This window comes from Saccopteryx bilineata, chromosome 7 (genome assembly GCF_036850765.1).
Source record: "Saccopteryx bilineata isolate mSacBil1 chromosome 7, mSacBil1_pri_phased_curated, whole genome shotgun sequence".
NCBI classification, from domain to species: domain Eukaryota; kingdom Metazoa; phylum Chordata; class Mammalia; order Chiroptera; family Emballonuridae; genus Saccopteryx; species Saccopteryx bilineata.
This window is the reverse complement of record NC_089496.1, coordinates 70,781,846-70,801,968: the sequence shown is the minus strand read 5'-3', so window position 1 is coordinate 70,801,968 and position 20,123 is coordinate 70,781,846. Positions and strand designations below refer to the sequence as shown.

General features: G+C 52.9%; 2 protein-coding genes across 6 annotated transcripts in view; one reads left to right on the top strand and one right to left on the bottom strand.

Annotated features, from left to right (window-relative positions):
• The first annotated feature begins 970 nt into the window (after positions 1-970).
• MESP1 (mesoderm posterior bHLH transcription factor 1) lies at positions 971-2,242 on the top strand. Its single transcript, XM_066240494.1, has 2 exons — positions 971-1,657; positions 1,898-2,242. Exons 1-2 carry the CDS (start codon positions 971-973, stop codon positions 1,970-1,972), a joined length of 762 nt encoding a protein of 253 aa, XP_066096591.1. The 3' UTR covers positions 1,973-2,242.
• Positions 2,243-6,062: 3,820 nt separating this feature from the next.
• Positions 6,063-20,123, bottom strand: part of WDR93 (WD repeat domain 93) — a 47,434-nt gene continuing 33,373 nt past the window's right edge. For 4 of the 5 annotated variants that reach the window (XM_066240487.1, XM_066240489.1, XM_066240490.1 and 1 more), the window contains 9 exons: positions 18,607-18,778; positions 16,803-16,873; positions 16,135-16,221; positions 14,996-15,115; positions 13,131-13,344; positions 11,092-11,155; positions 9,034-9,190; positions 8,533-8,722; positions 6,063-6,386 (listed from right to left, as the gene is read on the bottom strand). In XM_066240487.1, coding sequence (XP_066096584.1) covers positions 6,293-6,386; positions 8,533-8,722; positions 9,034-9,190; positions 11,092-11,155; positions 13,131-13,344; positions 14,996-15,115; positions 16,135-16,221; positions 16,803-16,873; positions 18,607-18,778 — 1,169 coding nt within the window. In that variant the 3' untranslated portion in view covers positions 6,063-6,292. The remainder of the gene's footprint in view (positions 6,387-8,532; positions 8,723-9,033; positions 9,191-11,091; positions 11,156-13,130; positions 13,345-14,995; positions 15,116-16,134; positions 16,222-16,802; positions 16,874-18,606; positions 18,779-20,123) is intronic. The other variant, XM_066240491.1, reaches the window with a different exon arrangement.

Sequence of the window (20,123 nt, the reverse complement as noted above, 5' to 3'; positions counted from 1 at the left end):
CCACAGGTCAGGCAAAGTTTTTTTTATTTATTCATTTTTAGAGAGGAGAGAGAGAGACCGAGAGAGAGGAAAGACAGAGAGAGAGAAGGGGGGGAGGAGCCGGAAGCATCAACTCCCATATGTGCCTTGACCAGGCAAGCCCAGGGTTTTGAACCAGCGACCTCAGCATTTCCAGGTCGATGCTTTATCCACTGCGCCACCACAGGTCAGGCGGCAAAACTTCTTATACGCACCCCAGGTGTTACAGATACCAGTTAGAGGCCAGTGGTGGTAAAAGCCAAGCCCCTGATGCTGCCAGCCCGAGGGTGTCCTGGCGGGCAGCAGGCTCACCCCTCCTTCCGCTCAGATGGCCCCACAGCCTGACCAGATTCTGCAAGCTTGTTGGAGGGACCTGGGATAGCTTCCTCACAGTGGTTCTGCCCCAACTCACCACCACTAGGTAGAGGTGCATCCAGGACCAGCCTGCCCCAGAGGAGATATGGATTACTGTTCCTCTCTCCTGTAGCGGGAATCAGGGCCTCACTCCTGGTCCCTAGCCGATTCTACAGATTTGGGTACCATGTGCCTCTAGAAACCCATCATACAAGTTGGAAACAAAGGTGCAAGAAAAATTCATTATTTGTCAAAGGTCCCCAACAGGTGAAGGCAGCCCCACACCTACTGGACTTCGAGGCCTGTGATTCTGCTTTCTTTAACCTGCTGAGCTGGCCCAACACCCAGGGCTGGGCGCGGGGAGGAGGCCAGGGTGCCTGGGTCAGGTGTCCGTGCGATGGCTCAGGTGGGGCCAACTGCTGCAGTCAGCCGGCCAGCACCTTTCGCCCCGTTGATTCAAAGGGTCAAGCCCCGCCCCCTCCAGGCCCAGAGCCCGCTTTGAAGTGCTGATGTGGCCTGGAAGGGGCCACTTCACACCTCGGACTCGGGATAAAGCGGTCGCAGGCCGCAGGTCCGGAGACACGCCGACGCTGCTGCCATGGCCCAGTCCCTGTGCCCGCCGCTCTCCGAACCCTGGATGCTACCCTCGGGCTGGGGCGAAGCGCAGCCGCCTCCGCCCTCCAACAGGGGCTGCGGCTGCTCCCCCGCCTCGTCCCCGGACTCCTGGGGCAGCGCCCCGGCCGGCAACCCCGTGCTGAGCTCCAGGAGGCCTGGCGCCCCTGCGGCCCCTGGCGGCCCGCGCGTCGGGAGACGCGGCGCCGGGAGCAGCCGTCTGGGAAGCGGGCAGCGGCAGAGCGCCAGCGAGCGCGAGAAACTGCGCATGCGCACGCTCGCCCGCGCCCTGCACGAGCTGCGCCGCTTTCTGCCGCCGTCCGTGGCGCCCGCCGGCCAGAACCTGACCAAGATCGAGACGCTGCGCCTGGCCATCCGCTACATTGGCCACCTGTCAGCCGTACTGGGCCTCAGCGAGGAGAGCCTGAGGCGCCCGCACCAGCGACGCACCGACGCGACGCTCTCTCGAGGCAGCCTGCTCTGCCCAGACGGCGGCCCCGCGCAGGCGCAGACTCGGGCGCGTGGTTTGGGCCTGTCCTCCGTGGTCCCCGCCACGGGGTTCTGGGGGTCCTTGCACTCCTATCCCGAAGGTGCAGCGGTGCCCCCTCCAGCCCTCTGTGATGAGGCAGCGTGCCCGGAAGGGCTGGCGACAGGGTCGGACGCCTCCTCTCCGGTTAGTATCCTGCACCCAACCCCGCCGTCGTGGGGGCGCCACCCACTGTCCGCGCCCAAGGCGCGCAACCCGACCTCCCGGCGCGCCCTCCAGAGCTTCCCAGCTGATGTACCTTGGGCGCCCACGTAGCGAGGGGAGGGAGGGGACGCGCAGGGGACGGGGTCCCCTGACAGTGGAGCCTGTGAGCGCTGAAGGCCACACTATTCTCCCCACTCTCACCCCCCCCCACCCCACTCCCAGCTTTTTCCCGGCCACGTGCTGCCCCAGCTGGAGACCTGGATGTCCCTCTCCTCCCCGGAGTGGCCACCTGCCTAAGTAGTTGAACTGACGAAGAACAACTGGCGCCTGTCTGTGAGCACTGTGGCCTTTTTTGGCTTGAGCACCTTCGAAGGGGTCCCTTTCCAGACTCTTCTCCTGACCGAGGGCACCGGCGAAGCTGGCAAGGGCATTCCTACGGGTGAGAGCCTGTCCCCACCAGGACGACCTTCCCCAGCCCCTCTCATGGTGAGACCCATAGAGTACACACTTTGAGGAAGGCAGGAAGCCCTGCTTATTATGTATTTATTTATTTGTGAATAAACTGTGCTGGTGTCAATTGGCAATTTCTTCTTTGGGTAGATGCAAAGCTCCCTCTCCTCCTGAGAACATAGGGGAGTTAGTTGGGAGGATTCCTTGCAAGCTTTAGCCCCCAGGGTACACAGGCCCAGACCCCTTCCTCCTTGTCCCCAGCACCTCCTGTTCAGAGGGGTAGGTCTGGAAGGAAGAAGCACTTTATATGGGAAAGTAGCAGGAAATGGAGTCTGTCCATCTTTTCTTTGAACTTGGTGAGGAGCTGGAGAAAACCAATGTATCTAGAAAATACATCTCCATTAGTGAGTACTTGTTGTATTGGGTCCTTTGCACATTTTATACCCAAATAACCATTTTGCAGAAGGATTAACATTTTGGCTCTGGTAGGATTTTGTCAGCTCCATTTATTCTGGGGACTGAGGGGACACCAGCTCAAAGGGGCCATTTCACATGTCCCAAGCCCTTATTCCCCTGGTTGGAGCTTCCTGGCTGGGACTCGGGGGTTTTCCCACCTTCCCTCACTCAGGTGTCCCTCCCATGTGGTTTAGGAATATACAATAACGTTGGCGAACCAATCCTGATTTTACGGAACTGTGACCTCCCAGAAGCCTCTGTGAGATGACAGGCCCATCGGGCTGCATCCAAGGCCACACAGCTGACCCAGAACCAGGCCAGGGTGCCACACTCTTGTCTACCTTGGTTGGATTCAGATTAGGGAGGAGATGTGTGGGGTAAGGGAAGCCTTGGGCCTGGGAGCGTGGCTTGGGTCAGGGAGTTTGGGGTGAGGTGGTCAACGGGACATATCCTCTCTGTCCAAGCATGGACATCCCTCAGCCCCCTATGGACACTTAGCTCCCCCTCCACCCCCCTCAAGCTTCTTTGAAACACAGACCTTGGTATTTTTTTTACAAGAACTTTATTGAGATATAATTTGTATACCATAAAGTTCAAACCTTTAATGTATATTTGAATGGTTTTCATATTTATGCAACCATCACCACTAATTTTAGAACATTTTTGTCACCTCCCTAAAAGGAAACCCGATTTCTATTAGCAGTCACTCCCCACTGTCCCACTCCTGCTCCTCCACCCCCAGCCCACTACTCTACTTTCTGTCTATAGATTTGTCCTGAACATTTCATATGAGTGGATCACAGGATATGTTACCATTTGTGTCTAGCATTTTCCCCTGAGCATAATGTTTTCAAGGTTGCTTCACACATCTGTGTAGAAGTCCTTTGGTTTCTTTCTGTTGCCCAGTAGTATACCTTTGTATTTATAGACCACAGCTTATTTATCCGTTGATGTTGACGGGTGTGTTTTGAACCCACCTCAGGGATTGTTTCCAGGGCTTCTGCCCAGGCCAGGAGAGACAGTAATCATAGTGGGGTGGGGGTCATTGCCCTGCACTTCGGGCGCACGCTGGCCGCATTTGGCTTCAGAGAATGGGAACCCGAAGCAGAGGCCCTGCAGTAGGGGTGGGACCTCACACCTTCAGTTATCGCTGCACTTTCCTGTGCCTCAACCCCCTTGCCACTCTCCCCTCCCAGGGCCCTAAGCCGGGTAATTGGGATGTTTTCTCCAGGAACCGCCCCGGTTTAGAAAATCTATTTGCATGGCAAAGGCTCTGCAGTTTAGAAGGGGGAATTAAAGTTATTAGCAAGTCTTTTCACAGATAAGTGGGGCTTGTTGGCCAGCCCCTCCCCTGCAGAGGGCCTCTCCTCCCTCTCAGAGCGGGGCCTCCCACCGTTTATTAGCACCCGGGTGTGATTTTCATTAACAGGTCTCTGCTAATGAGACGGAGGACCAGATGAGAAGGGTCTCCTCCCACCGCTCCTCGTCCCCGCCCCTTCCTGGGCCAGGCCCACTGCACCGTACCTGGCAGCAGTCCTGCAGGCCCATTCAGAGGGACAGGACAGTCACCCGTGTCCAGGCAGGTGAGCTGTGGGGGCGTTCTCTCTCTCTTATTTCCCAGCTAACCTGTGAGGTAAGCCGCAGCTAACACAGCCATCTTAGGGATGGCAAAGTGAAGTAAGGAAGAGAGTAACTGGTAACACGTTAGTACCACCAACGTTCAGGGGCAGCCTTGAGATTGGGCCCCAGATTCGACTCCCGAGCCTGTGTGCCTACTCACGGGTGCTCTGCCTCTGTGACAGCTGAACACCGGCCCATGTCAAGGACAGAGGCTACTGGCTAGGACTCACCTCACTTGGGGCCCTGGCAGGGCGCCCAGGTCTGGATCAGTCTGGAAGGTGGGAGTAAGGTACAGCATCAGCACCGGGCACCCGCCTGTCCAGTCTGCTGACTCTGGTCACCACCAGTCAACAGTGCTTGCACGGCCTGATGAGTTCAAACTCACATGATGGAGAAACAGACATTTCTAGAGCAGTGACCATGGGCCAGGCTCTGCGCTTAGGACATTAAATTCACGATCTAGTCATTTTAGCCTCAGAGCTGGGGCGGGGTGGATGGGTGTGTACCATTCACAGATCGGGATGTGGAAGGTTGAGTAATTTTTCATGAAACTAGTATGTGGCTAGTTGGGGAGAACTGTGGGTGGCAGGTGGCACATCCGGTCACTGGAACAGCCCTGGTGGGCAAGTGTATGTGTGTGCATGTATCTTGGCTGTAACATAAAGTTCTTCATCTACATGGGCGGGAAACATACTTCTGTGTGTTGACCATACATGTCCCGGGTGAGACAGCTGTGCTTTGTAGATGCTGGTGCGGGTGGGCCAGAGTTTTAAGGGGGGGCAGCTAGGCTGATTGTATTCAGTGACATGCCAGGGTCACACTAGAGACCTGGGATGTGTGCAGAAGGGGAACGTCTCAGTAGGAGACCACTCCATTCAGAGGACATTCAGCTAGTTAGTACCAGTGCTGTGAGAGAGGCGTCCCACCAACAAGGAGCAAGTGCGTGACCCAGAGGAGGTGGGTGGGGACACAAAAGAAGCTGTCGTCACAGATGCTGTGTGCAGTCAGTGGGCAGGTTGTTATGGAGCCTGGGACGTATGAACCTCCTGCAGTTCTCGCTCTCTTTAAAAATTGATTTTGAGAGAGAGCATGTGAGAAGCATCAGCTCGTAGTTGCTTCACTTTAGTTAGTTATTCATCGATTGTGCTCTCATATGTGCCTTGACTGGTGGGTCTCAAACCGAGTCAGTGACCTTGGGATTATGTTGATGATCCCACGCTCAAGCCGGCGACCCTGTGCTCAAGCCTGAGGAGCCTGTGCTTAAGCCAGCAACCTCGGAGCTTTGAACCTGGAACCTCAGCTTTCTGGGTCATGCTCTACCATTCAGACCGCCTGCAGTTCCCAAAGGCACCACATGGTGTCCTCAGAGAGGCAGGCATACCCCTTGAGCTGCTAGGAACCTCCATCCAGTTTTCCTGGAAAGGGCAGTTTCTAGAGAAGAAAAATGTACCTCTCTGCCCCTCTCCTGTGCCCCCCAGGCCCTCCAGTCTTCTCTAGGGTTCCTGGCTATTAGGTAAGGGACAGTAGTGGCGTGGTTCCCGTCTGCTACCTCGCCTGGTACCTTTGCCTCTCACACCTGTGTAGCCTGAGGCAGTCCCTCAGCCACTCCGAGCTTCAGCCTCTCCATAGTGACTCCATAAAGGTTATGCACCACATTGAGAGGGAAAAGAAGTGGATGGGGGTGGAAGGGGTCACATAGTAGCTGCGGTGGGCTGGGTGTCTTGCTCATTTAAGCAAAGTGGCCTTCCCGGGCCCATCAGGCAGGTGGTCCTCACAAGGTCTGGGATGCTGGTGGAACGCACTGCTGGGCCCTGCAGGGGTCGGACCAAAGGGTTACACATCACAACCACTCTGGAAACAATATGTCTGTTTATTCAGGGTGACACATCTGTCTGCCTGAGGGCTCTGACAAGGGCACAGTGGTTGAAATCCCCCCAAATAGACCCTCTGCCTGTACCGGCTCTGTGGAGGTCCCAGACTGCAAGTGCCAGTCCCTTGAACCTACCGAGCCGCAGCCCTTTGTCGCCGTGTCTCTGCGCTGCACGGCCTCCTGGGCGAAGCTGCCCCTCTCCCGGGCGCCAGGGCGGCCCATCACTTCCGGTTCTCTCTCTGCAGAAGCAGGGAGTACCTCCGCAGCCGGGCCCGGTGCTCCTGCTCTCGCACCTTGGTCTCCACCTCCTGCAACCTGTGGGCACATGGTTGGAGATGGGAAGAGCCTGCTTTGTGCAGTGTCCCCACCCCACCCTGACCCCAGGTCCCCACAGGGCCTTGACCACCCTGTGCTGATATCAGGGACTCTCCAAATGACACATGTCTGCGTCATCTCTGTGTCCTCAGGACTCAGCCTGGTGCACAGCAGGCACCCGAAATGCCTTTACTGAATGAATGCGGAGTAGCATTCCAAACCACGAGGTGGACAGTGATAGGCCGCACAGCAGACGTGAAACCCGTCGTGATGCCAACATGCCGTCTCATAAGCATTTCTTGAGCATCTGGCAGTGACAGACACTGGTGCAAAGGCCAAAGTTAGGAAAGCCAAAGTGACCACAACAGCCTGTCCTTGTCCCCAGTGAATAAGGGCGACACAGTGATAGAGCACTCGTAACAGGAGGCGTCTAAGTGCCACAGAGGTCAAATGCAGCAAGGAGGAAGAGCCCAACCACCTGGGGAGTGCTGCAGGAGACAGCCTTTGAGCTGGGTCTTTTAAAAAATAAGAGGGTTTTCATTTGTTTGTTTAAGTAATAAATGAATACATGTTCACATGCATTTCAAATGCATGGGACACCTGCAGGCCTGCACAAAGCCTTTGACTTCAGGAGCCTGACTGTTGGCACATCTGGGTCTGTGCCTCTGTAGATAATTTTCCAGGGACTCATCCTTCTGTTTTTCAAGGCGGGCCAAGGACAGTTAGGTGGGCCCACCATTTCCTCTATCATTAGGATAGTAACAAAGGAGGTTGGAACAGCATCCTTACCCTGTTCCTCCAGCCTCAAGGGAAATGTCACCTGGTGTCCATACAGGGGCTGCCCAGTCCCTCGCCTAGGGAGCCATGTGCCCTGGGGGCCCTGGGACTGTTGGGTCACCCCACAAGCCCAATTATAGCAGAAAGTTGGGTTGGTCGAACCTGGACTGTGCTTGGCCTTGTGTTCCACAGGGAATGAAGGGAGGGAAAGAGGGAGAGGGAGGGGGGAAAGAGAGAGAGAGAGAGAGAGAGAGAGAGAGAGAGAGAGAGATTCTGTTTCTGCCTGCCTCCTGGTGTCTGAAATTTCTCCCCTGTGGTCCAGAGTCTGACCCAGCTGTAGGTAGCAGACACTAAGACGGGGAGCGGAACCAGATGGCGATGGTGCCCCGGAGGCCCAGACTGTGGGGGCAGAAGCCAGGCTGGGGGGCAGCAGGAGGGTGTTGGCACATTTGGCCCTAACTGGCCGCCTTTCAAAGCCTTTCACACTGCTGTTTATGAAAGTCCCCGGGAAGATTTTGTAAAAGCAACTTGGATGGACGATTGCAGGCCTAAAACTTTGACTCTATTGCCACATGAACCCACTGCCTTCAAGTTTCACCAAGTTTTAGGGCCAATGGAAACTTTCACATGAGCTATAAATAGGAAAAAATAAAATAGGGTTAAAATCTCTGGGGTACACATGGATATGAGTGATAAACAGTAAAATGTTTATGAGGGATCGAGCTTGTGAGTATGTGGGTGTTCCCTGAAGTTTCTTTTCAAAGCTGCTGAGTGTGAATTTTTTCCTAATAAAATGGGGTAGGAAAACCCTAGATACCAACCTCAGAGCAAGCAGAACAGGAAAGCCTTCTTTAAATCATAGTGTCTCCCAATTTATGGCTCCCAGATGGTGGGTAAAGGAAAGGGGTCCTGGGCCAGGGTTTCTGGGGCCCTACGGTCTCTGATGTGACTGTTCATTCTGCCGCTGAGCGCATGAGCAGCCAGCAAAGATCTGCGAACCAGCGGCCTGACTTCCAGGGAAGCTTCCTTCACACAGATGGGCTGTGGGCTGAATCCGGGCTGTGGGCTGAATCCAGCCTGCAGGCTCTCACTTGCCAGCCCTGCTTTGGACGATTGTGTCTAATAACCCGAATGTGCTTTGAACAATTGAGAAAGCAGAAAGAAAAGACAGCCTCAACAGGAAGAAAGTGCCAACGGGAGGCCCTCCTCCATTAGCTTGAACTCATTACTCCTTTTCTACCAACTGGAACGGGCATCGAAGTGTGAGGGGAGAATTTAAATGCGGAAAGGGTCTTACCACCAAACCAACTCCACTGTTCCTCACCCGGGCCCTGCCCGGGGCAGGGATGGGAGAGACCCAGGACTCTACCTCTTCCAGAGGAAGTTCTCGCATCTTTTCTCCAAGGGCAGCATGTGGGCGAAGGCCGTGGCTTCAGTCAGGTCGGCTTGAGAAATGGTGCAGTTTCTGGAGATGTTCTCCAGGAGTGGGTAGGCGTCGAAATGAAAATAGAAGACAGAATTTGGGGTGTCACTGGCCTTTGTGGTGGCCTTCGTTTCATCTGGATGAGAGACAAAAGTGGAAGGACTTCTTTGTGATGTGGCCCAGGTGGGTCCAGGGATCCGCTCTCTGCTCATCTGGTCTGAGCTGTGAGGGGCTCACTGGATTGGAGGGGCAGGAGTCCAGAGAGGCCTGCCTGGCGTTTCATCTAAGTGTCCAGCGAGGACTTTTGGGCTGTGGCAGGGGACAAAGAGTGGAGAGCAGGTTGGGTGGAGTCACCTAGACTTTGTGAGGGGACTGAGAAAGTCAGGGACACAGTCAGCAGGCCACAGGCCTGTGGGGCGCCCTGCCCTTGTGGTCCCACTTCCATACCTCGGAGCAGGAAATATGGGTGGTGTGAAGACACGGCAAACACTGGCTTCCAGGCGACCACCAGGTGCTGAGGTCGGGGAGGAGCAAAGGCACAGATGACCTGAGACTTGGCCACGTCCAGCAGGTGCATAGAGCCATTCCTGGAGAAGAGTAGCACCTGGGGAACAGAGGGACAGGAATGGGGACCTCTCTGTAGCGTCACTCATCCCAGACAGAATGAGAGAAGCAGCTGGACATAAACAATGAAAACAGCTGTGTGCTCTCAGGCATGCAGCCTCCGGACCCTGCTCAGGACGGCGGCAGCAAGGTGGTGCCACCAGCAGCGGCGGCCCTCGTCTGGCCGCTGTGTCTGTTCCTCACTTGCCCTGGCTTCGTCCAGTCTCCCCAGCTTCTCTGCTGCAGAGCTGGCCCCTCCACATGGCCAGGGTTTGGTTCTACATCTGGGCGCACGCTCTTCCTCCCACCTTCTCCGGGACCCTGCTCAAGCCAGCGGCCCCTCCTCGCCTGCCGTCTGAAACGGGCCTCTCCTACCCGGCTCCTCCTCTCTGGAAATAAACATATGAAACTAGCCCCAATCTCTTGTTTTAATTGATTCTTAGAAAGGAAGGGAGCGAGAGAGAGAGATCAATTTGTTGTTCATTGATTGATATTTTTAATTTATGCATTCATTGGTTGATATTTTTAAATATCTTGTAGCAACTCTTTTTTTTTTTTAAGATTTTATTCATTTTAGAGAAGAGAAAGGGAAAGAGAAGTGGGGAGGAGCAGGAAGCATCAACTCCCATATGTGCCTTGACCAGGCAAGCCCAGGGTTTCGAACCAGTGATCTCAGCATTCCAGGTTGACTCTCTATCCACTGTGCCACCACTGGCCAGGCCATTGGTTTATTCTTATATGTGCTCTGACCGGGGATCAAACCCACAACCTTGGCATGTCAGGACAATGCTCTAACCACCTGAACTACACAGCCAGGGCCATCGACCCAATCTTTAAAACGCCCTCCTTGACCCTGCCTCCTCCTCCAGCTGCCCTCCATTCTCCTTCCCCCACTTTCAAACATCCTCAGCGTCTCCCTGCTTCCACCTCCCTGCTCACCATCTGTCTCCACCAGGTACTGGTTTCTCTTTAGCACAGGAAGCCTTCGCCTTCTTCACAGTCTCCTCCCTGAGCTTCCAGGAGCCCCCTCCTTTTCCCCTGGGGTGTCCCTCAGTCACAACCTGAGCTCATTTCCCTCATCCTGTCAGCGATGGCAGGACCCCCAGGGAGCCTCTTTTCTCTGACCAGAGGAACCTGCTGATCCCCATGGCTTTAACCACCACTAACCAGGGTTGGCCCAGAACCTGGGCTGAGAGCCTGGCCTCATCTGGGGGTCCTGCAGGCCCCTCCCCTTCGGCAGGGCCACCATGCAATCACACTTCCCTCCAGAGCTGTGCTCCCTCCTGTGGGCCCTGTGAGGATTAGGGCGTCAGCTCTACCAGCCAGGATCCGCTCAGTGCCCCCCTCTCCTTTGGCCACAGCCTAGGCAGCCCAGCAGTGTGATAGGATATGAGTCCATTGTCATCAACACCTCTCCCTCTCCGTCTTCTCTGAGTATGCTGTCCCCTGCTCAACCCCCCTCTGTCCTTCAAGCCTTGTCCCATACAAGGGCCCGTCGGTACCCTCCTCACCCCAGCTCCTCCATCTCCACAGCCCGAGGACCTGACCCTGTAGCTGCTTGAACTTCCTGTGGTGCCTGGACCCCTAGTGTTCTCTCACCACCACGCTGCCGTCTTCTTAACTCCCATGTTCAGCTCAGCTGTCTTGTCACCTCCAGAAAGCACCCCCTGTCCCCACCTACTTCTGCAGATTGCTACATCATGGATCACAGCCTTTTTCACATTCTAGGGCAGCTGCCTGGTGACTCGTCTCTCTTCCCCACTGAATTGTGAGCTCCGTGAGGGCAGGGACTTTCTCTTTCCTATCTGTGGACCGCCTAGCACGTGATAGGCCCACGACAGAATGTTGCGAAGGAAACGTGCACACAGTTACTGAAGGGAATGAGGGGCGTGAGGAACCTACCATGCCAGGCAAGGCTGGCACCGGGGCCACTGCACAGATAGCTTCGTCTGGGTGCTTTACAGGCCTGTAGGAAATAAAACACACAGATATTCATCTGTGAAGAGTTTATAAGTTTTTGCTATCCTCTCCTGGACATATATCCTGGATAAACCCTTGTATATGAGCATCAGGAGATATGTTAGAGACTGCTCACGGCAGCAAAAAACTGGGAGCAACCCAAATCTCCACTGATAGAATGCATAAATAATTGTGGTATAAAATATATGCGATGGAACACAATGCAGCAGTGAGAATGAGAACCGGAGCCGAGGACACTGTCACAGCGAATCTCATGAGCAATGTTGTAAAGCAAGTTACAGAATGAAGGGCATTAAAAAGTAAGTTGGGCCCTGGCCAGTTGGCTCAGTGGATAGAGCGTCAGCCTGGTGTGCAGACGTTCCGAGTTCAATCCCTGGTCAGGGCACACATGAGGAGCAACCATCTGCTTCTCTCTCCCTCCCTCTCCCCCTTTTCTCTCTCCCTTGTTCCTTTCCACAGCCAGTGGCTCAATTGGTTCGAGCGTTGGCTCCAGGCACTGAGGATAACCTGGTTGGTCTGAGTGGCAGACTCAGGCGCTGAGGATAGCTTGATTGATTCAAGCATTGGCCCCAGATGGGGGTTACCAGGTGGCTTCTGGTCAGGGCACATGCAGGAGTCTGTCTCTCTATCTCCCCACCTCCCACTTAAAAAAATAATAAGTTGTAGAATAGACTGCAGTGCTGTTTACGTGCTCTCTCGTTACGCAGAGCTAAACACTGCTGCTTAGAGACACAGGCCTATGGAAAGAAAAGGAAAGAGTTTAGGGAAACGAGGTGGTGGATTGAAAAAGAAAATTGGACATAATGTTTGGGAACAACTCCCATCAAAAATGGAGTCTGTCTTTCTACTGCTTGAGTACAGGTGAGGCTATGTGGCGCTATTTGTCCAAGATAACACCAGCAGAGGCTTGGAAAACATTTGTGTGTGGTGGTTGTCCTCGCTGCTAGGGACACTTCATCTGCCAGGTGATGAAGACTGAGATCGCCAGCAGGAGAGGCCGCCAGGAGGAGCACCAAGTGCCCTGGCCAACAGCCTGCCAGCCGCCAAGTACGTGAGTGAGGCCAGCCCCTGCCCGAGCTACCCCCTGCTGCAGGCGTGTGTGAGAGCCTAAGCAAGATCAACAGAACTACCCAGCTGAGCCTGGGCCACATTGCTGACCTACAGAATCAGGGGCTGCACAATGATGGTTCTCTTAAGCCATTTAGTTGTGGGGTGGTTTGCTGTATACAGCAACAGATTGTGAACAAAGTGGTTTACCTTTGAGCAGAGAAGGGTGTGATCAGGGAGACATAAATAGCCTTAGGTAAATTGGAGATGATCTACTTTTAGTGAGAGAGAAAGAGAGAGAGAGAGGGACAGACAGACAGGTAGGGAGATGAGAAGCATCAACTCATAGTAACAGCACCTTACTTGTTCATTGATTGCTTCTCATTTGTGCTTTGACCAGGGGGCTCCAGCCAAGCTAGTGACCCAAGCCAGTGACCTTGGGCTCAAGCCAACAAACTCGGGGTTTCAAACCTGGGTCCTCAGCATCCCAGGCTGATGCTCTAGCCACTGTGCCACCGCCTGGTCAGGCGAAGATGATCTACTTCCTAAGCTTGGTGATGGTCACACAGTAGTATCTCTCTCTCTTTCTCCTTACACACATATCGTATAGGTCATTTGCATGCTCAAAATATTTCAGTTTAAAGAAGAGAGAGAGAGATCCTTAGGGAAACTGCCAATAGGCTCTTTTGGTAGAAATGACCCTCTTCTTGGCCATGTGGGATATGAAAGGTGTCATTTGTGCCATCATACATATATGTCTATGACGTTTTCCTATGTATACCCCGCCCCCACATAAAAGACTGGCGATCTTGAGAAGCTCATTGGGAGAGTGGCCTCCAGTTGGACAGATGGTCAGTGTTTCACCCCCGTCACTGGCAGGTCACTGTTCCCGTCTTCCTCTCAGAGCCACTGACCTCTCAACAAGCACGCTGATGGTGGGTCCTTGGGTCCCCTTGGCTGCCACCAAATGGAGAGAAGCATCTGTGCACAGCACCACACACGTCATTTGGGATTTCACCAGACCTTCTGGATACAAGTTTCGTCCTTTGTGGACTACGAAGTATTTTAGGAAGTGAATGCTTTGGCAGAAACACCCATCAGGAAGAGCTACGACCCCGAGAGGGAATCCTGGAGAGACCAACCACACAGGCAGGTCAGAAAGGGGACAAAGCAATGCAGCCCTGGTGCGGGGCCAGTCAAGCACATGAGGAATGTGAGGGCAAAATCCAGCAATGAGCGCCCCTGCATAAGTATGAAGAGGAGCTGGGTGGGGAAAACCAAACCCCTAGAGGGGCAGAGTCAAGAATTTATCTATATAGGGTGTCCTTGGGTTACGACACAGTTCCATTCCTACGACAGTGACATAACCCGAATTTTGGTGTAAGTTGAAACACACTAGCCCAGGGGTCTCAAACTTGGGCCCGCGGGCCGCATGCGGCCCGCCCACCAATTTTGTGCGGCCCGCAGACTAATCCACGAAGTTTGACTAGTCTGCGGGCCGCACAAAATTGGTGGGCGGGCCGCATGCGATATAGCCTAACATGAAAGGAACACTTGCTCTTTTTGACAATCCAGAAGGGCGTAGATAAGCATGCTGGGGGACGCCAACTCCCTCCCTCATACACACGTTACTGCATATTCTTCCGCCATGCGCAAGTGCGATGCTAATGGCGTAAGTCAAAACACTCATGTCTCAATTTTTGAAAGTTTTTATGGGAGTGAGCATCATAAACTCAAAACATTGTATGTTGAGATTGTCGTAACTCAAGGACCCCTTGTTTCCAGAAAAATGAAATCAAGCTATTAGGCAAGGGATTATGAAAGTATGACCGTTCTTCTGCCCTTGAAATAGCTTTCACTATTATATTAATGCTGTGGGTACAATCAGTAAAATTTAGGAGGGCCTCCAGCATGTGGGAAGACTGACCCCCTATTTGAAACAACCATTGAATTTTTCATATGGAAATAGCCCAAGTGAGGAAGGCACGTCCCTGACTTGATAGAGCCTCTCTGAGAGACACCAACTCCGCCCTCTGATCACGAACTCTCAAGTAAACAGGGCGCCACCTCTGCTTCTCCTCAGCACCTCACCTGCTTGGAGGGCTACCAGGGAAGAAGCCACCCCTGCTCTCAAATGAAACACATATGAGCGGTAAAACTGGTTGAAAAACAAACCACTGATTCATTCATCACTTTTTTAAAAGTTTGGTTAGAGGGAGACATTCCCTTAGAGGCTAATCAAATCAGGGTAAATAGATACCATTGATTTTTCGACACCTACAAAGCCGGACCAAGGACCCCGGGACCCCACCGTGGTGCCACCCACCCAGAATAGCTGCTGGTCTCACTTGGATCACTTTATAGGTCTCTTAGCTTCCATAGCAGTGGGATTCCTGCTGTCAGGGAGGTTGGAAGAGCAGGAAGGAAGACGCTTGTTTTGAGAGCATGGGGGGCCGAGGAGGAGGGCTGAGGCCACCATGATCTAACAGGCGGTGCTGGAAGGTGATGGTGAAGGTAATGGTTGGACTTCTGGGACTTGGCACAGGGCCGGGCACAGAGCAAGCACTGGGTAACCACATGGGGAAGTGTCAGCACATGTTATGTTGAATACACGTCTGTTGAATGAACGAATGAATGAGGGGAAAGCAGGACCAGCCCCCTAAGGGGCCTTTAAGGACAGAGTAACTAACAGGAGACCCAGAGCCTGTAGGAATTCAAAGATCCTGGAGTCTTAGGACCCGGAGGTCCATCCAGGTGCCGGGCAGAGGTGGGGGCTTACCTTCGGCCAGGTCCCACAGCGTGAGCACACCGTCCTCGCAGGCCAGCACCAGGTAGGAGCAGCAGGGGCTGAGCTGCGACACAGCAATGGGCGCGGCACAGGGCCACACGCCCTCGGGGTCTAGCAGTGAAGACACCACTCACCAGGCTGCTCCCCTGGACCCCAGACCCCAGACCCTGCCATCACCTCCACCTACAGAAGCTGAGACCCAGACTAGTCTGCCTGTCCAGGACACAGGCAGGAGCAACTGTCTGGACTTGTCATCTCTCTCCTGTCCATGCAACGCTCTCTCCTTCCTCAGGATAATAGAACGAGTCACACTACTGCTAGCCTACAGCTTACGTTAGTGAGTGCTGGCGATGTGTGAGGACTTTCATGCACCAACTCATTTCATTCCCACAGGGTCCTGTGAGGTGGGTCCTGCTAGCCCCCCATTTTACAGATGAGGAGACTGATGCAGAGAAGTGACCGATTTGCCCACGGTCCCATCGGCAATCAGTACCAAAGTTCAGATTAGCAGACAGGCTGCCTTGGAAGGAGAGAAACTCTTCCTTTGTAAATATGTAAATATTACTTTTGAAGTATAATTCTAAAGTATAACATAAGTATACAGCTCACGGAACTGGCACAAAGTGAACTTGCTCATATAACTGCCTCCATAAATTTGTATAAAAAAACCAACCACACATATATCCCAAGTGCCTTTGAACTTCACAGAGCTTTCACATACAGGAGGTGTGTGTGTGTGTGTGTGTGTGTGTGCAGGTGCAGTAGACAGGACAGTGTAATTAACTAGCTGTGTGTTAGAGAAATTGGAGGGTAAGCGGTGTCAAGTGATGGGCCTGAGACAACCAAGTTCACAGACAGCTGGGCTGGAACTGGCCAAGCCCACTTTCTTTTGATCTTAGCTGCCTAAGGAGCCCCGTGGCCCTGACCGAGTTTTGTCCCTATTTTCCTGCTGTCAAAGAAGCACAGCAGTTCAGAGACAGAGCTTTGGGTTACACCATTGCCATCATGCCACCCACTCCTGCCTGCACAGCTCTGGTCCCCTAAAGCCACACTGAGGTGTCAGCCACGTGCTCTTGGCTAGGCTGAAGGTGGACATGTTATGAGGGCCCTGAGCTGAGACAGCAAAGTACCAACTTTATCCTTCGAGGTTCTGTTAAGTGAATAGAGGAAGAAGTTGTGACGTCCCGTCCAGTGTATGCCAAGGACACAGGCAACCCCTGGGAAAGAAGAGAGGAAAGGAGCACCATGTAAACAGTCTGGTGGCCTTTGGTTTGTGTGGATGGTGTTTTCCCAAGGGAAGTTGGTTTGACATCAGAAGTGTTTTGTTCCAGTGGGCAACACCCAACGCAAGGTAGAGCTCTCTGGGGAGGCACGGCTGGCCCCCCAGGGGGTCTGTTCCTAGGGCCAGCTCACCTCCCTGGGAAGGGACAGTGGCTGCAACTGCCCTCAGCTGTTTTCACAGCTTCTCGATTATTCACGTCCACTTTACTGTCAGTGTTTTAAATAACATTTTCTACAAGATAAATTCTTACCCAGAAGCAGCCTGGAGGGATGTGCGTCCACCCCCTGCTTTGTGGCAGGCCACTCCCTGAAGACAGTGCCAGCCCCCATGACCAGGGAGTCTGGGCCACGGGTCCCACCAGGAACTGTTCAACTACAGCTGGCACCTACTTCCACCTTGTCCCCTCCCCCACGCAGGGCCTGCTGTGGGGAACGCCTCTAGGAGGGCTTGCTGAGGCATTCCCCCAAGGTGACTGGCCATGTGCCCAGGACGGCCACCTGCTTCATGTTCATTTACCTGAGGGGATCTTGGCCTCTGCTGGCATTGTAGTTATGCAGCTAGGAAGGAGGAAATGGAACGTGGCCACACTGGGAGAGAAAGAGATAGTAGTCAGAGCTATGGCCGACTCCTGGGCAAGGAGTGTTGCTGGCAGTCTTGGTACTAGGACCAGAAATGGGTAGTTAGGATGGACCTTCCTTGGGGCAAATCGCAGTCTATCTGTGCTGGTCCTGGTGGGTGCAGACCTTGGAAGTCAGTGAGAGCAGGGCAGGAGGAGCTGCAGGAGTCTCTCCCAGGCCAGGGACGGCACCCAGCACTGGACAGAGCCACCTCTGTCCTTGGGGAAGACCCCTTAATGGCTAGATTTGGGTGATGTGCACAAATGCTCTCTTATTTTGGCGGCGATACAACCAGCAGTGCACTGAAAAAATCGGCGCATTTTCTCTCTCTTTTTTTAAAGCCCCAATTTCCTGATTTATAGGGTTTGTAGTTTTTTGTGGTATAAGCACTCTCAAGATGGACAATTACCAGTGGTTTTACAGCTGGCTTGCAGAATTCCCAAGTGCCTCGCTAGGCAGCACACCACTGAGCTGGGCTGGTTCCAGTTCAGGCCGCAGCTGGTGCTGCCAGCGCTCAGCTCCAGGACTCAGTGTCCTGAAGTGAGCAGGTTCGGCCCACTTGAGAGCAAGAGGAGGTTTCACTTCCATTTGAAGCAAGATGGTCCCTGAGAAGCTGCAAGGAGAGCCGGTGCCTGAAACCAGCTCAGCAGACACTTCAAAGGCTGGGGCTCGGTTTTCATTGTCACAATGTGGGGTGAGGTACACCTGCTGACTGACGACTAGGCTTAGAAAGTGATATATCTTTACTAATTACACATGAACATATCACATTTAGGAAGACTGGGTGGAAGTGGGGACAGAGGTTAATAGTAGTAACTTAATAGTTCTAAGCCTAGGATCTTCTGTGTTGTTTAGAAAATCAGGGAAAACATTTTAGGAGATGGTATCACACATAAAATAGTATAAGCTCTGTTGGTCATCTCCATACCTCTTCCTTCTTGAAATTCTTGTTCTTTTTTTTAATTCTATTTTTTATTTATTCATTTTTTAGACAGTGGGGGAGAGAAAGGGAAGAGAGGGAGGAGCAGGAAGCATCAACTCCCATGTGTACCTTGACCAAGCAAGCCCAGGGTTTCAAACCGGCGACCTCAGCATCCCAGGTCAACGCTTTATCCACTGCGCCACTCAGGTCAGGCCTTGAAATCCTTCTTCTCAGTCTTTGTTCTGTTTAAATAATCTCCATACTTCTCAAAAGATCTGCTGGAGGCCCTGGCCGGTTGGCTCAGCAGTAGAACGTCGGCCTGGCGTGCGGGGGACCCGGGTTCGATTCCCGGCCAGGGCACGTGGGAGAGGCGCCCATTTGCTTCTCCACCCCCCCCCTTCCTCTCTGTCTCTCTCTTCCTCTCCCACAGCCAAGGCTCCATTGGAGCAAAGATGGCCCAGGCGCTGGGGATGGCTCCTTGGCCGCTGCCCCAGGCGCTAGAGTAGCTCTGGTCGCGGCAGAGCGATGCCCCGGAGGGGCAGAGCATCACCCCCTGGTGGGCAGAGCACCGCCCCTGGTGGGCGTGCTGGGTGGATCCCGGTCGGGCACATGCGGGAGTCTGTCTGACTGTCTCTCCCCGTTTCCAGCTTCAGAAAAAATACAAAGAAAAAAAAGATCTGCTGGAGTTCTCAGAAAAATGCCCCAAACTAGAAATAGCTTTTAGACGCCAGATAAATTCAGGCCCTTAGGTTGATTTCTGGGGCGCAGGGGGTTGGCTCACCTGAGCGGCTCCTCCTCCCACTCCCCATCCAGGTACTTCTTATAGGTGGCATTGAAGATAGTGGCCTGCTGCTCCCACTGGCTGTCCTTGATGAAGTGGTTCTGCCCCGAGCCCAGCCCGTAGTAGCCCTCTATCTTTGCAAAGACTTCCAGGGGACTTTTAAATGTGGTACCTACGTTGGAAATATTCTGGAATTGGTCAAGCCATCTGGCTGTCCCTTCCCGATTTTTCCCTCCTTCCTCTGTGCTTCCTAGCTTCCTGAAGAATCCCTCCTCCTCAGAAATCCAGTCTCGGCCCTGGCGGGTTGTCTCAGTGAATCAAGTTTCAGCTTGGTGTATGGATATCCCAGGTTTGATCCCTGGTCAGGGGACACGGGAGAATCAATCATCTGCTTCTCTCCCCTCCCCCCCTCCCCCACTTCTCTCTTTTCCCTTCCCACAACCAGTGGCTGTTTGGTTCAAGCATTGGCCTCAGGTGCAGAAGATAGCTTGGTTGGTCCGAGTGCATCAGCCTCAGGCACTAAAAATAGGTCGGTTAATTCAGTCATCACCCCCAGATGGGTGTTGCTAGGTGGATCCTGGTCGGGGCACATATGGGAGTCTGTCTCCATAAATAACACTGCAGTGAACATTCTTGCAGATACCTCTATGAGGTCATGTGTGAGTACTGAGAGGATGCACTCTGTATCCTCTGCCTACAATGGATTTCCCCTCTGCTCTTCTTGACAAACTCCCATTTACTCATCAATACCTTCCCAAATGTCCCTCCCTCTGATAAAGCCTTTGCCTACTCCCAGGGCAGAGTTGGTCACTGCTTCCTCTATGATTTTCATGGTTCTGGATGTTCCTCATTGCTGCACTGATCACATCCTGCTATGGTGGTTTCCTCTTAGTCTCTCAATACACCAGCAGCTTTTAGGGCACAGGGTTTTTTACTTATCTTCGTGCTTGGTGCATTATCAGCATTCAGCAAATACAGCAGGTCCTTAAATAACATTTTATTAAATGTCATTTCCTTACAATGTTGACGAGATGCTGTGGGAATTTAACTCTTTTTTATTATCAATTAGTGTAGTGGTCCCCAATCCCCGGGCCGCAGACAAGTACCGGTCCATAGGCCATTTGGTACCGGTCCTCAGAGAAAGAATAAATAACTTACATTATTTCCGTTTTATTTAAATTTAAGTCTGAACGATGTTTTATTTTTTAAAAATGACCAGATTTCCTCTGTTACATCCGTCTAAGATTCACTCTTGACACTTATCTTGTAAGTTCGACAATTATTTAAAAATACCACAGTTTTTATGCCAGTTGCACAATTTTATTTTGTGCATTTATCCATCCCACCCTAAAGGCCAGTCCGTGAAAATATTTTCTGACATTAAACCGGTCCGTGGCCCAAAAAAGGTTGGGGACCACTGAATTAGTGTATGGTCAAACTGGTTTCATTATACATTGCTTTGCTTACAAAGTGAAGACTTATTGTACTGATGAATGAACTAACATGGGAATGTAGGA

What these genes read in the sequence shown, in the direction of transcription:
- MESP1 (XM_066240494.1), top strand. Translation starts at nt 971, where the DNA reads ATGGCCCAGTCCCTGTGCCCGCCGCTCTCCGAACCCTGGATGCTACCC. An exon ending in GGTCGGACGCCTCCTCTCCG is followed by an intron (nt 1,658 to 1,897) that starts GTTAGTATCCTG and finishes CCCCACTCCCAG; the next exon opens with CTTTTTCCCGGCCACGTGCT.